The sequence below is a fragment of the Dasypus novemcinctus genome, chromosome 13, assembly GCF_030445035.2.
Source record: "Dasypus novemcinctus isolate mDasNov1 chromosome 13, mDasNov1.1.hap2, whole genome shotgun sequence".
NCBI classification, from domain to species: domain Eukaryota; kingdom Metazoa; phylum Chordata; class Mammalia; order Cingulata; family Dasypodidae; genus Dasypus; species Dasypus novemcinctus.
Window position 1 is genome coordinate 47742746 of NC_080685.1, and position 14125 is coordinate 47756870.

A 14125-nucleotide genomic window follows, 5' to 3' on the forward strand; every position below is an offset into this window, starting at 1 on the left:
TTTGACTGAAGAAATGCTCTTTTTGATATTTATCAGTAATCTTGTAATATTTTTACAGCAATGGCAAAGAAGATATTATATCAATTCTAAGGGACAAAAATAGGGGTGTATAAAGGGTATGGGATTTTACTTTTTGGAGTAATGAAATCATTCTAAAGTTGACTGAGGTAATGACAGCACAACTCTATCAGGAAAATGAGTGTCACTGAGTGTACACTTTGAATGGATTGTACAAAGCATGGGACTGTATAACACAGGTGTGGTTGTTTGATATTATTTATGAATCCCCCAAAAAGAGAAAAATTATGTTTGCAAACTGGTCTGTTCCTCTGGGTGTGATACCGTTTGGCTGTATTAAATTCAAAGGTTTTAAGCTTACTTGAGAGAAGCTTAGGAATATGATGCAACCACATTAGTAGGGTACGTGACTCTGGGTTGAGTCCCCGCACCCTTGGTGGGCTGATATAAATGAACATTATGCAGGAAGAGAGAGAGCGCCATAGACATGGAAGAGGAGAACTTTGAATCTGTGGCCCAGGAGAGAGACGAGCCATTTGCCTGATTGTTTGCAGCTGAAGAGAGCAGAGCAGCTGTTGATAAGGTCTGGAAAGAAGCCCTATGCCAGACTGATATAGGAAGCTCTGAGAGACAGACTCTATGCCAGCCTACAGCTGAGATCAGAAGAAGCTGGGCCTGCAGAGTCTTAAGAAGAAGAAGGCCTGAGAGGCGAGGCTGAGATGGCCCACCATCTTGCTTCAACATGTGGCAACTGACTGTGGTGAGAAAGCAACCTTGAGCTGGACTCTTTAGGGCCTTGTAACTGTAAGCTTTTATGCCAAATAAATACCCATTATAAAAGCCAATGGAGTTCTGGTACTTTGCCTCTGCACCCCTTTGGATGACTAATACTATGGAAACCCAGTGGTGGAAGATAGAATGTGGTTAACAGAGCAAATACAAGAACATTATCTCATGAACAATAACAGATATATAATACCAATACAGGATGTTAATAATCAAGTGGGTTGGGGGAAAAATATACCAAATGTAAGATATGGATTATAGTTAGCAATAGTATTTTGATGATGCTCTTTCATAGTTTGTAACAAATAAAAATTTCATAATAATGCAAGGTGTGGGTGGTAGCATAAAGTGTGGGAGCCCTGTGTGTGATGATATGCATGCTTATTTTGTAAGTTCACAACTTTTACTATACACTTATTGTTACGTATATTCACGTTTGATACAATTTTAATTTAAAAAAAGAAATGTTCTCTTGTGGTCAAAATGTTTACTCTTCTTCCTTAAAGTTATGCCTTGTATTTCTGCCATTGTAAGCCTTTTCTTCTTAACCTTCCACCCCAAGGAAGGATAGAGGGAACCTCAATTAGAAGACTTAAATTCATTAATCCCCAAATAGAAATCATGAGAAGCACTGAAAGGAAATCCTGCAAGTCATCAGAAAAATAAACTTAGGAACAGCAGTAGTCTGGAGAGCTACAGCAAATCTTTATAGATCAGAGATTCAAAAGACAGCTTCCTCTCTAAATGTCTAGGCTCTTACTCACCGACATTGTCCATTGTGACGGTCACAGATTCTCCACGCATAGGGAAGAGGGTCAAGGTGTCCTCGTGCCTCTTTCCATAGATGAATGAGTGCCCAGTAAAATGAATGATCAACATGTCATTCTGGGTTCCCACACTGCAGAAATGCCACTGGACGGTGTCATCAAAGCAGAATCCTAGCGTGGGTATGCTCTCAGGCACATAGCCATTGATAGCTGAAGGGGCAAAATCTGTTAAAACGCCAGGCCTATGCCAACAGAAGGGCATGCATCTCATTATACCTAAGATAAATACCCCAGTGTTGATTTGGTTGCTCAAACACTACTGTGTCAAAGCAGTGATTTTCCAAGATAAACTTTACCAGCTCTAACATGTGGCTAGAAGCTCAAACTCAGACTTCCCAAAGGAGAACTTAGTCTTCTAAGTTAGCCAAGGGAGAGATGTCAGGATAAAGACAAGGCCTTTCCATTCATATTAATTTATTCAGTTAGCCATCAAATATTTATTAAATATTTTGTAATCTATGTCCTTCCTTTAAAGATATTCTGAAAATCAACTTAGCATGTTGCCCAGAATTATTCTACCTGGAGAAAAATCACAAAAAAGAAATTCATCTCCTTGACCCATTAGTCACGGCATAGGAAGTAATGTTCCTAAAAGAGAAGCATACTTAGCTCATTTGGTAATTTTTATTGCCACCTCTTATCATGTATATAAGCTATAGTCTTTGTTAAAGTATTGAGATCACAAGTTTTGGTGATTTTAAAAGCAGCACTGCCTCAGGTAGTACCTTACTTTCTTACTTACTAAACATGGTAACAAAATGAAACATGTGATTTCCGTGAGGGGCAGGCCTGTGTCTGCCCTAGCCCTAGCACAATTCTTGGAACATAGTGGGAATTTAGCAAATATTTGTTGAATGCCTGAAATAATGGACTATTAGTTTGTTTCTTGTTCTGGACGTTTTTCTACATGGTCTATATCTGTGCTGTCCAATACAGTAGCCTCTAGTCACAAGTGGCTATTGTGCACTTGAAATGTGGGTAGTCTGAATTGAGATGTGCCATAAGTATAGAATACACACCAGATTTCAAAAACTTAGTATGAAATAAAGATGGGCTTCTCAATTTTATTTTGATTATATGTTGAAATGATCATATTTAGGATGTATGTGTTTAAATAAAATATAGTGTTAAAATCAATTTTACCTCTTTCTCTTTATTTTTAATGTGGCTACTAGAAAATTTTAAATTACATAGATTGTGGCTTGTATTACATTTCTACTGGACAGCAGTAGTATAGAGCTAAGGCAGATTTACTGCCAAAATGAAATAATGCAAAAAAGATCTGAGAATAACCACCTGTTTGGAATTATTTGTCATGGCACCTGCCAGGTCTGACAATCCCCAGTTGTTCATTATCTGAAGCTACATGCACAGACCATGGAGAACACATTCTTGTCCATTCGGCCATCTATCAGAGAAGGCAATCCTCTACTCAGAGGTACGATGGAGGGGACTTGGCTATTGTGGAGGTGTTTGTTTCTGGATGGCTCTCTGAAATTGTTCTCAGACTTCCTGTGGCAGTGGCTTTGAGCACTGCATTTTTAAAATGCCCAAACTCTGGCTCAAGGAATTGCTTCTGTTCTGAGTTTCTTACTGCTTACCTCAAACCTCCTCATGCATTAACTTTCTGAGACTCTTGATTCTCCATACTCAATTTGCCTTATTTCACTCTAACAATCTAGCTTTGGATTGTTTCTACCCTGGCCATAAAATGGATTCACCCTGGACCCAATCTAGAATACCCAGATACCACTGGCCAAAGCCTTCCCCCTTGCCCCACCCTGTTTCTCAATGCCCAAAGTGAATGTGCTTGCATAGACATGCCTACACACACATCTGGAGCAGGAGATCAAGTAGGGACTTCCAAGGGTAATAAGCCTTGACCGCTTGCTGTATACAAAAAGTCTCTATAAAGTCACCCAGGGATTTTGCCACCAAATCCCTGCATTGGAAGTCAGAATAAGAGGTGCTTCCTCCATGTCTGCCTCTAGGCACAGCTGTACCTCAGTCACAGGAGTGAAAATTTGATAGAGAAGAAACAGTGCTCCAACTTACTGCTCATGATGTTTGATTCATAAAACTTGGGGTCATCACGGTTAACCTTATCGGGACTTTCACAAAACTTGTTGATGTTGTCCTCGATATACCAGCTCTTGTTCTCATCAAACACAGCAAACACAGCTTGCTGCTCGATGTCTGCTGCCCTCTGGAGGACGAAAATGCTGTGTTCAGTGATTAATATTCCAGCAGATTATCCACAACACTGAATTCTGAGAACCCAGAGGGGCATAGCTCTTGGGGGCGCTGAGCCACAAATCCAGGCATTTATAAGAGCCCATTATGTACAAAGCACACATTCAAGTCAAAGGTAATATGCAAGAGCAAACAGAGCAGATCAAAGACTAAAATATAAGAATAGAAAAGTCCCATTTCACCATAGTATCTAAAAATCTGTTTATATCTCCATGAATGGGCACATTTCAACCTGAGTAATTGATTGAATGTGCTCTGAGTAGTTGCAAAGGATGAACTGAAGGCTGTAATAGGAAAGACTCTCACTGCTTGTTTCCTTTCCTAGAGCAATAAATGAGGGTCTTCCAAGTGTCTATTTCTGATTTTTTTTCTAGGTGTATATTTATTTTCTATGCCTTGTGGTGAGATTTTGATTATAACTTAACAAGTATGGGAATTTTAGGTTAATAATATGAGACTATTATTCTTCAGTGAAGATCAGCTCATATCTTTATTCATATTCTTCTGAATAATTCAGTGTCAATAGAGAGGGACCATTTTCTAGGTCCAACTTCACAAGGAACTATTTCTTCAAGTGTCTTGCTTTCAGGGAATCTCTCCTGATTGCAAGTCTCTAAAAATAACAAGGATTGATAAAGAGTTTTACAGTTTAACCAGGGGGCATTTCACTTGAACCCCCAAACAACTCTGTAAAATTTTTAGAAGCTGATATTATTACCCATTTGATAAAAGGAAGAAATTAATAGAGACTAAGTGAAACTGAAGAGCACATGGCCAATATCAGCAGATTTGGAATTTAAAACCAAAACAAACTACGGTATCACACTGTAGACAGTTTTTTGCAGTGAAAGTCCAGATGAAGATAGACAAGACAGAAAGTAACCAAAAGAATAAATGCTATCACTTTCGAGCTGAAGAGAACAACTTAATATTTACTGCTCTCTAGAAGGAAAACCCCCCATATTCAGCAAGGGGAACCTCATCTGATTCAGCCAAAAGAATTCCCAGAATTTCTGTAAGGTTACCTCAAGGATAAAATACCTGTATGCCCCTCTTGTCCAATGACCTGCTCTTACAAATTAAAAGTATCCCTATAAGTCCAGAGGCAATGTCTCTTGTGATGTCCACGTTACTGTAGTATGGTCTTGTTAAGCACTGGGCATCGTTTTCTGTGGGTTCATCAGACTCCAGGATGTTCCACTTGTATGTATAGGTTTCTCCTGGTTGGACTGCTCTGATCATGGTGTTATTGTCTGTAAAAAAAAGTATTCAAAATTGTTTTCATTTGGAAAATGATTTCATGATTATAAATTAATATTTAAGCTTTCATAAGCACCAAGTAATATTGGGAAAGGAATGTTTTTTTAACATTAAACTCCACTCCATAGAACCTATAATAGAACGTAGCAGTTAGAAATTGCTCCACTAGAGGGTGCTATGATACCGATAAAGGACATCAATTTTTAAAAAAATATATTTTTTATTTATTTTTAAAAGATACGTAATCACATAAAATGTTATATTAAAAATATGTAAGAGATTCCATTGCCCCACTCCCCACACCACCAGTTTTCCCACATCAACAGCTTTCATTAGTGTGGCACATTTATTGCAATTGATGAATACATTTTGGAGCACTGATACACAGCTTGGATTATAGTTTACATTGTAGTTTACACTCTTCCCCAGTTCATTCAGTGGGTTATGGCAAGATATATGATGTCCTGCATCTGTCCCAGCAATATCATTCAGGACAACTCCAAGTCCCGAAAATGCCCCCATATTATATCTCTTTTTCCATTTTCCTGCTTTCAGCAACTCCAGTGGCCACTGTATCCACATCAACGATATAATTTCTTCCATTGCTAGAATTACAATAATTCTGTGGTAGAATATCAGTAAGTCCGCTCTAGTCCATATTTTATTCCCCAGTCCTAAGGATTTTGGGATGGTAATGCCCATTCCATCTCTAAATTGAGAGGGGGCTTCGATCCCACAAGGACATCATTTTTTTGTAATCATGAAGGTAAACAAAAGCCCTGAAATAAGGATTTGGCTGTAACTACATGTATACTATGTGACTATACTAGTCACACCACTGTGCAAGGAGGGCAGTAGAAAAATACAGTAGTCACAGTAGTTTCATCCAGTAAAAGTGAAAGATTCCAACCTGAGGTAGAGGAAGAGTTGACTTCATCTTCATGAGGAGAGAAGGTCACTCCATGAGGGTAAATGCTATAAGCATGGCTGGCCTTATTTTTAAACACAATCTACAAAGTTAAATCAGAATCATTATTTTAGGTTTTAGGTTAGCCATGAAAATTAATATAGGATGCTAGCTTTGCATATTTACATGCTGGATGGCATGTGTGTGTACATGTGTGTGTGTGTGTGTTCATGTTAGAAAAGTGGCTCTGTTGACCTGAGCAGCAACCTCTTTCTGTTACCTGGCAGGGGCATTTGAGAGCATTTCACTCACACATTAAGGCAGAAAATGAAAAGAGGTGTGTAATCTTAGAAGACAGGTCAGGAGAAGTGACATTTATCCCTCACGATCTATCACCCTTTCCACTCCAGTCCCCATCTGTTCCCCCTCCCCTCCTTTCCTTTCAGGTTGAATCACACCTTCCTTTGACTCTTCTTCTCCTCATCTCTAGACAGTGATCCCTTTCTGCCTACCAGATCTCCTACAACCTTTAGAGCCATCTTGTTGAGGGCAGAGAAATAGCCAGGTCCCGAGTTTCCCATTGAAGGATGTTTCTACTTGCTAAAAGCAACTAAAAGAGATCAAAGGGGGGAGGGAAGAGGGAAGGAGAAACAGAGAAAGACTATTTTATAAATGATCAGAAAAGGTTTTGTCTGCAGGTATCTTCTCAAGCCACCCCCATGCAGAGGTGAAGGGGAGGACGTAGGGGGCACTGTACATATTTGAGCCCTAATGAGGCACCTTAATTTTCAAAAGAGAATCTTACTTTTTTCTCCTACTTGGTTGATCGTCAAAACATTTGGATCACCTTTAATCTGTAGATTAATCTGCTTTCTAGGATTTTGTCAAAGATTTCAACCTTGATTGCTGCTCATTTCTTATCAAATGTTTGGTAATGTGATAGATTTATGGATACTTGTGTGAAGAACACTTCCATGCTCTTGATACATATCTCAATTTACCTTTGGATCAAGACCAGTGGTCAGCTGCAAAGCTAGACCGCATCATTTTATCTTCATGAACTGGTTTCACTCAATTGTGTTTATGTTAATGAGAAACATTATGTTTTAAAAAGCTATGCAACTTTTATTAATGGTACTGTTTGTAGGGATTTTATCAAGGATGCCATCCACTGTATTACACAGCATCCTCTTTTTAAGGATCCATGAGGGAAATTTCTCTTCTGTCTCAGTATCAGGGAAAATTGTGTTTCTTTTACGAATACTATGAATCTTGCCCTGCCATATTTCCCTGTTTAATTTGACTGTTAGAAAGCTTAGAACAAGGTGTGTAGACAATTTTATAAGATCATACTGTGTTTCATTATGCTTATCTTATCCTTGGCTTTATTTGCTTTGTCCCCATTATATCCTCCCTCTTCTCCCATTGCACTGACTCTGTTTATTCTTTTATATTTTGATAAACTTTCTTGGAACCTTTCTTTTTATGGGTTAGGGTATAAATAAACACAAATACTAAATAAAAACTAAAAACTATATTTGAATGTAAATATATATGGCATATATGGTAACCTTTTTCTTTTCAAAATAAATAACCAAGTACATTATAATCATTCACTGCTTAATTTCTTCCATGGTTCTATATTATTGTTACTTACTTTGAGTGTGTCTCTAACTTGAGCTCTGATTATAGGCCCCAAAATCCCATCTTTTTGGTTATTATCCACACGTTTGGTGAAGGACTCATCTTCATATTGTTTATAGACAACCTTCTTATAATGCTTTCCAATTTGGTTTGAGAAATTATCCAAGTGCAGTGATCTGTATTTTCTTCAGTGAAATGAAATTTTAAAACATTAAGCCACTTTCTCAGGTAGAGATCCTAGTAGGATGGGGAAACACTTTTCCTTAGAAATTTTGCTCTTGGATTATCAAAAATGCTAGTTGTATTTTTAAAATTACTAATGTAATTTACAAAGTCCTGATGTCAATCTAGTTGGCAAACTGGAAACCTCTGTTTCCACCCTGATAAAGTTATAGATAATTGTTTAGAAACAGCTATTTTGATCTGCTTGTCACTGTTTGTTATAGCAGACCTTAGATATCTCTGGGGAAAGGTAAACACTGGTTGAAAGGATAAGATACATGGGGAAGTTTTTAAAGGTCTTTCCCATTATTTAATCTTTTCTTTTTAAAAAACCTTTTTATTTTGAAATTCTTTCTAACTTACAAGATACTTAGAGAAAACTCCAGTATACCACTATCACCTCAATACCCAGATCCACCAATATTAACATTTTGCCACATTTGTTGTATCATTCTATCTATCCCTCCATCCATGTATCTGTCCATCTATCAGTCCATTTTCTAAACATGTGAATTAAGTTGTATAAATCATATTCCTTGAAAACTTAATATTGCCATATAGATTTCCTAAGAACAAGGACATTCACTTATGGAATTGCCTTAAGTGTTCAGATTCAAGAAATTTAACATTGATAAAAAGTTCAGTCTATAATGAAATATTTTCATGTGTTCTCACGATATCCTTTTGAGTCTTTTCTCCTTCCTTATTAGATCCTATCCAGGATCATGTGCTGCCTTTAATTGTGATTATCTCTTTATCTTTAGTTGATTTATTTTCTCTCCCTCCTTTCCTCTCCCTCCCTCCCCTCCCCCTTTCTTTTGTGGGAACATATATACAAAATAAAAATTCCCATCTCACTCACTACCAAGCACACTATTCACTGGGATTAATCACATTCACGATGTTGCCGTACTTTTACAACCTTCCATTACTAAACCTTTCCATCTCCCCAAACTGAAACCCTATACCCATTATGTCTTAACTCCCCTTTCCCCTGCAACCCTCCCCTAGCAACCTGAGTTCTTTCTGTCCCTATGAGCTTGCATATTCTCCAATATTTTCTTTATACTTACCATGGGGCTTAAATTTATCATCCTAAACTTTAACAATCTCGTTTGCTTTGATACCAACTGAACTTCAATAGTGTATACAAACTATGTTCCCACACTCCTCCATCCCTCTACCTTTGTGTAGTTCTTGTCACAAATTGCATGTGTATGCATCATAAGTTCAAGACCACTGATTTATCATTACATTTTATGCATTTGCCTTTCAGATCCTATAGGAAGTAAAAAGTGGAGTTACAAACTAAAAATACAACAGTATTGGCATTGATAATTGCCTATGTTATTTCCTTCTCTTGTAGGCAGGGTTTAGTGGTGACAAACTCCCTCAGCTTTTTTTTTCTTCTTCTAACTCTGGGAATGTCTTAATCTCACCCTCATTTTTGAAAGATAGTTTTGCCAGATATAGAGTTCTTAATTGGCAAGTTTTTTCCCTATCAGCTCTTAAAATATAGGCATACCTCATTTTATTGTGTTTTGCTGTATTGTGCTTTGCAGATACTGTATTATTTACAAACTGTAAGTCGGGCAAGTCTATTGGTGCCATTTTTCCAACAGCATGTGATCTCTGTCTCTCTGTGTCACATTTTGATTAAGGTATGTACATTGATTTTTAGACCTAATGCTACTGTGTATTTAATAGACTACAGTATGGTGTAAACGTAACAATTTATATGCATTACATAACACTGAGAAACCAAAACATTTGTGTGACTTGCTTTATTGTGATAGTCACTTAATTGCAGTGATCTGAAATTGAACCCACAGAATTTCCAAGATATGCCTATATGTTATCTCAGTGACTTCTTGCCTCCAGAATTGTTTGAAATAGGCATTTGATCTTTTTGAGGCTCCCTTGTATGTGACATGTTTCTTCTCTCTTGTGGCTTTCAGAAGTTCTCTTTATCTTTGTCATTTGACAATTTGATTATATATCATATTGTAGAGTTATTTGGGTTTATCCTGTTTAGAGTTCATTGAGAGTCTTTGATGTTTCTATTCAGGTCTTTCATTACATTTGGCAAGTTTTCAGCCATTATTTCCTTGAATATTCTCTCTACACCCTGTTTTCATTCTGCTTCTGGGACTCCTCCATGCGCATAGGGGTACTCTCGATGGTGTCCCACAGGTGCTGTTCACTTTTCTTCATTCTTCTTTCTGTTCCTCAGAATGGATGATTTCAATTGTCTTATCTACAAGTTCTCTGATTCTTCTGTCAGGTCCAATATGCTGTTGAATCTCTCTAGGGATTTTAAAATTTCTGTCTTCAACTCGATTTAGTTTTTCCTTGTCAAGTCATCATCATCTCTCTGTTGATAGTATCTTTGTGTGCATCTTTTGTTTTCCTGATATCATATAGTTCTTTGTCCATATGTTCCTTTATTTTTTTGAGCATATTTAGGACAATTTTAAAAAAGTGTTTGTCAGGTTTGTCTCAGGTCTGATTCTCCTCACTGAAGGTTTCTAAGGCTTTATTCTTCTCCTTTGCTTGGGTCATCACTTCCTGTGTTTTTTGTTTGTTTGTTTTGTTTTGTTTTTTGGTAATCTTTTATTGAGCCTGGACATTTGATATTTTAATGTGTTATAGCTGGAATTTAGACTCTGAGGCATCTGTTCCTTAAGCTTATATTCAGCTAGTATTATGACAGAGCTTTCCTTGAAGGCCAGGAACTAACGACAACTAACAGCGTGCACTCCCTTAAGAGGCTATCAATACTGTGAGTTTAGAGAATAGCTTGAGACCAAAGCATAGGGTTTCCCTGATCCTTTCTGCACATGTGTCTTGTCTGGGGCAGGCACAAGGTAGCCTAGGAATTTCCTCATTTACACAGATATGAATGACGCCTCTTCCCTAGGAAACAATTTCCTCAAGGGCCTGAACACTGCACTGTTTGCCTTCAACCAGCATTCCTTGCCCCAGGCAGCCACGGCTTGACCATTTTCCCTCTGTGGTCTGTACAAGAGCTCTGCAAGTTGCCTTCTACAGGCAGGGCAAGTTCAGGGATGGCATGCCTACGATGAGTGTCTTAGGTCAATCCCTCTAGCTGCTAACAGACAGATGAGGCCAGGCATACTCGCTCCCAGTCTGGGCACAAGGGTTACTGTGCTCCCTCCAGAATTGGAACAGGGGAGCCACACTGGGAGTGTGGACAGGTTCTGCGCTAAACTGGTACGGGGTTGCGGGAGGGACCAGGCTTTTTCTTCACTCGGCACTTGCCCTGTTACTGCAAACCCTTCTCTTTTTCTGGAGCTTTGAGACAGATGTTTCTGCCAATTCTTGCTGGTTGTTCAAAACTTCTGCGGGAAGACGGAGCCCTGAAGCTTCTCACTTCACCATCTTGAGCAGGGCTGAGCTCCATCATCAGTTAATCTTTAATCCCTTCTTGGCTTTCCAAGTATTTCTTAATCTCTAAAAGCACTTTCCCACTCCAGGCAGCTTTCGCTAATTTATTAGACATGGTCATGGGCTGTTGGGTTCTCCACCCCTTCCACCCAATCCTGGGTGCCGACTGGAAAGCAACACCTTCACTCATTTTCTGTAGCCCCTGAGATCATTGGCTTTGGGGCAGCAACATTAATCACCTTTACCTTCAGTGCTGTTTATGTCCTAGACTGCAAAAGCAGAAATTCTTTTCTAAAGCTTATCTAGTTCGTGCATTTATTTTGCACAGTTTTATACTGCCCCGATTCTTGTCAGAGAGCTCTGTCTTGTCTCTGTCATAATTACATGATCTTGAGAGCAAGTTTATTCTTTGCTCTTTTTCTTAGATTAGTTTTTTTAATAGGAACAATATTCACATGATTTTGATTACAGTAAAAGTCTTGCTCACAACCTGTACCCCTTTGATCTACCTCCTTAGACTTAAACACTTGATTAATTTCATGTATACAATTCCAGAGTATCTTTATCAGATATATACATATTCCTTGCAGATAAGCAAATATAAATGTTTCTATCCCCCACTTCTTTAACAAAAGCCAGCTATTTGTACACACTCTGGTACACCTTGACTTTTTACCTTACCAGTGCATCTTGGAGAAATTTTTATATGAGTACATAGTGTTTGCATCTTTTAAAATAGATATATAGTATACTATTGAATGAGTGTACTGTAATTTATTAAACTAGGTTCCTACTGATGGACATTTTGGGTTGGTTCTTATCTTTTGCTACTGCTAACGATGCTGCAATGAATGCAGTGAATGCATCCTTTCACTTGTGAGCAAGTATATCTACATAGTAAATTCCCAGGGTGAGACTGCTGGGTCAAAGTGTATATGTGTATATAATTTTGAAACATATTGTCAAATTATCCTCTGGAAGGGTTATATTAATTTATCCTTCCACTGGCAATATATGAAAGTGCCTGTTTCTTACAGTCTAGCCAACATTTTATGTTGTCTGGACTTTTGTAAGTGTAATAGGTGAAAAGTGGAATTTCAGTGATATTTTTGCCTTTATTTTGTGTTTTTATTCAGTAAAGTTTTAATTTGCATTTCTCTTATTATGAGTGAACTTGAACATCTTTTCTGATGTTTACCTCTCATGCCCATTTTCCTCATTTATAAAAGAGAAATAATACAGTATCTACCCATTGAATTGAAGAGAAGTCCTTGGAAAGGTTTTAATACAGTGCTTGGTGATAGCAAGCATTCAACAAATGGTAGCTGCTATTATTATTGTTGCTATTATTATTATTAGGCTGAGTTCCTTTCGTGAGTTTGAGGTGATTCTGAATTGATTTGCACAAGAAGACCTGCATGGCAACCAATACACGGAGCCCCTTGAGAGCTGTCAACTCATGGCATTTCACCCCCACGTATGTAGCACCCTACGGAACACTTCTTAAACCTGTGCACAACAGTGAGAACCCAATGACTCACTTGTCCATATTCGCTGGTATAACAGGTGCATAATCCCAAATAACTTCCTCTGCAGCAATGAAGTATTCCCATCTCTTAATATGCCGCCTCTGGTCCCGAGTTAGAGTCTTAGGATTCCTAGTTTTCTTTGGGCAATTTTTAATGTCAATGTAAGCCTGCATCCCAGCTGATTTAGGAAATAAAGGAGACAGTGAAAGAATTAGAAAGAAGAAATTAAGATCGAGCAAAACGCCTATCTTCTAAATTAATTATGTGGAAGGATTAAATAACGGCAAGAGTACTGCTCAGTCAACTTTTGAAAATTGTGGTTTGGAGCTCTTTTAGTGGAATACAGAAGAGCACAGACTTAAAAACCAAAACCAAACAAACAAAACAAAACAATATTAAAAAAAAAAACAAACACCAAGAGAATCAGAGGGAGGGAGAGGAAAAGAACTTGGAAAGATTTCCTTTGTTTTTCGCAGAAGCTCAAAAGCGAGAAGATTTCTTGCAATTTCCAGACTCTTTAAAACCCTGTGACTTTGATCTTGTGGAATTCTCATTTGCTTTGCTATCTCTTTCTTCATCTCTAAAATGAGAACAATACTAAAACTTCCCTTAGGAAATTGTTGTTACAACTAAACGTTAATATGTAAAATATAACACTGCCTGGTACATAAGTCCTCCAAATGTTAGTTTTGTTGTTTTATTATTATTAGTCTCTGTCTTCTAGGGATATGACAATTTCATTACTTCAAACATAGTTTTGACTGTTCAGTGCAAAAAGAAAATGAAATGATCCCATGAAGCATTTCTTTCTTATTTACATTGCTTATGCACATAATTTTGGCAACAGAATGACTTCCTATAGTGGGATCATTCACTTAGAATTTAGTCTCTATTTACACAAACCCTCCTCCTACCAGTTTTAAACCAAAAACGTCTAGTGGGACACTTAATTATTTTGTTTACATGGTCCCAAATAACAACCTGAGCTGACTTTTTCCCCACCTGAATTAACTAATGTTCTTTAAAACCCACCCCTCAGCTGTTTAGATGTTGTGAGTGATCTCTGTGCCAGGCACTGTCCCCATCTCATTATAAAAGATCATCTTTTCCTGTTAAAACTCTTCCTCTTTTTGTAAACTGGTGCTTCTATAAATTTGAAAATAAATCATTATGGGTCAAGAAATACTATTTTCATGTATACATTTATTTCCTTCCCCCTTTCTCTTTCCAAGGACATAGGGACCTCTTTGGTTTTCATGTCACTTTTTCTT

General features: G+C 37.8%; 1 protein-coding gene across 2 annotated transcripts in view; it reads right to left on the minus strand.

Moving 5' to 3' along the window:
* F5 (coagulation factor V) overlaps positions 1-14125 on the minus strand; it is an 82868-nt gene that overhangs the window by 36657 nt on the left and 32086 nt on the right. For both annotated transcript variants that reach the window (XM_004464170.3, XM_071207566.1), the window contains exons 7-12: positions 12867-13032; positions 7709-7880; positions 6055-6154; positions 4926-5137; positions 3687-3837; positions 1569-1781 (exon numbers count right to left, since the gene is read on the minus strand). In XM_004464170.3, the coding sequence (XP_004464227.2) occupies positions 1569-1781; positions 3687-3837; positions 4926-5137; positions 6055-6154; positions 7709-7880; positions 12867-13032 (1014 nt within the window). The remainder of the gene's footprint in view (positions 1-1568; positions 1782-3686; positions 3838-4925; positions 5138-6054; positions 6155-7708; positions 7881-12866; positions 13033-14125) is intronic.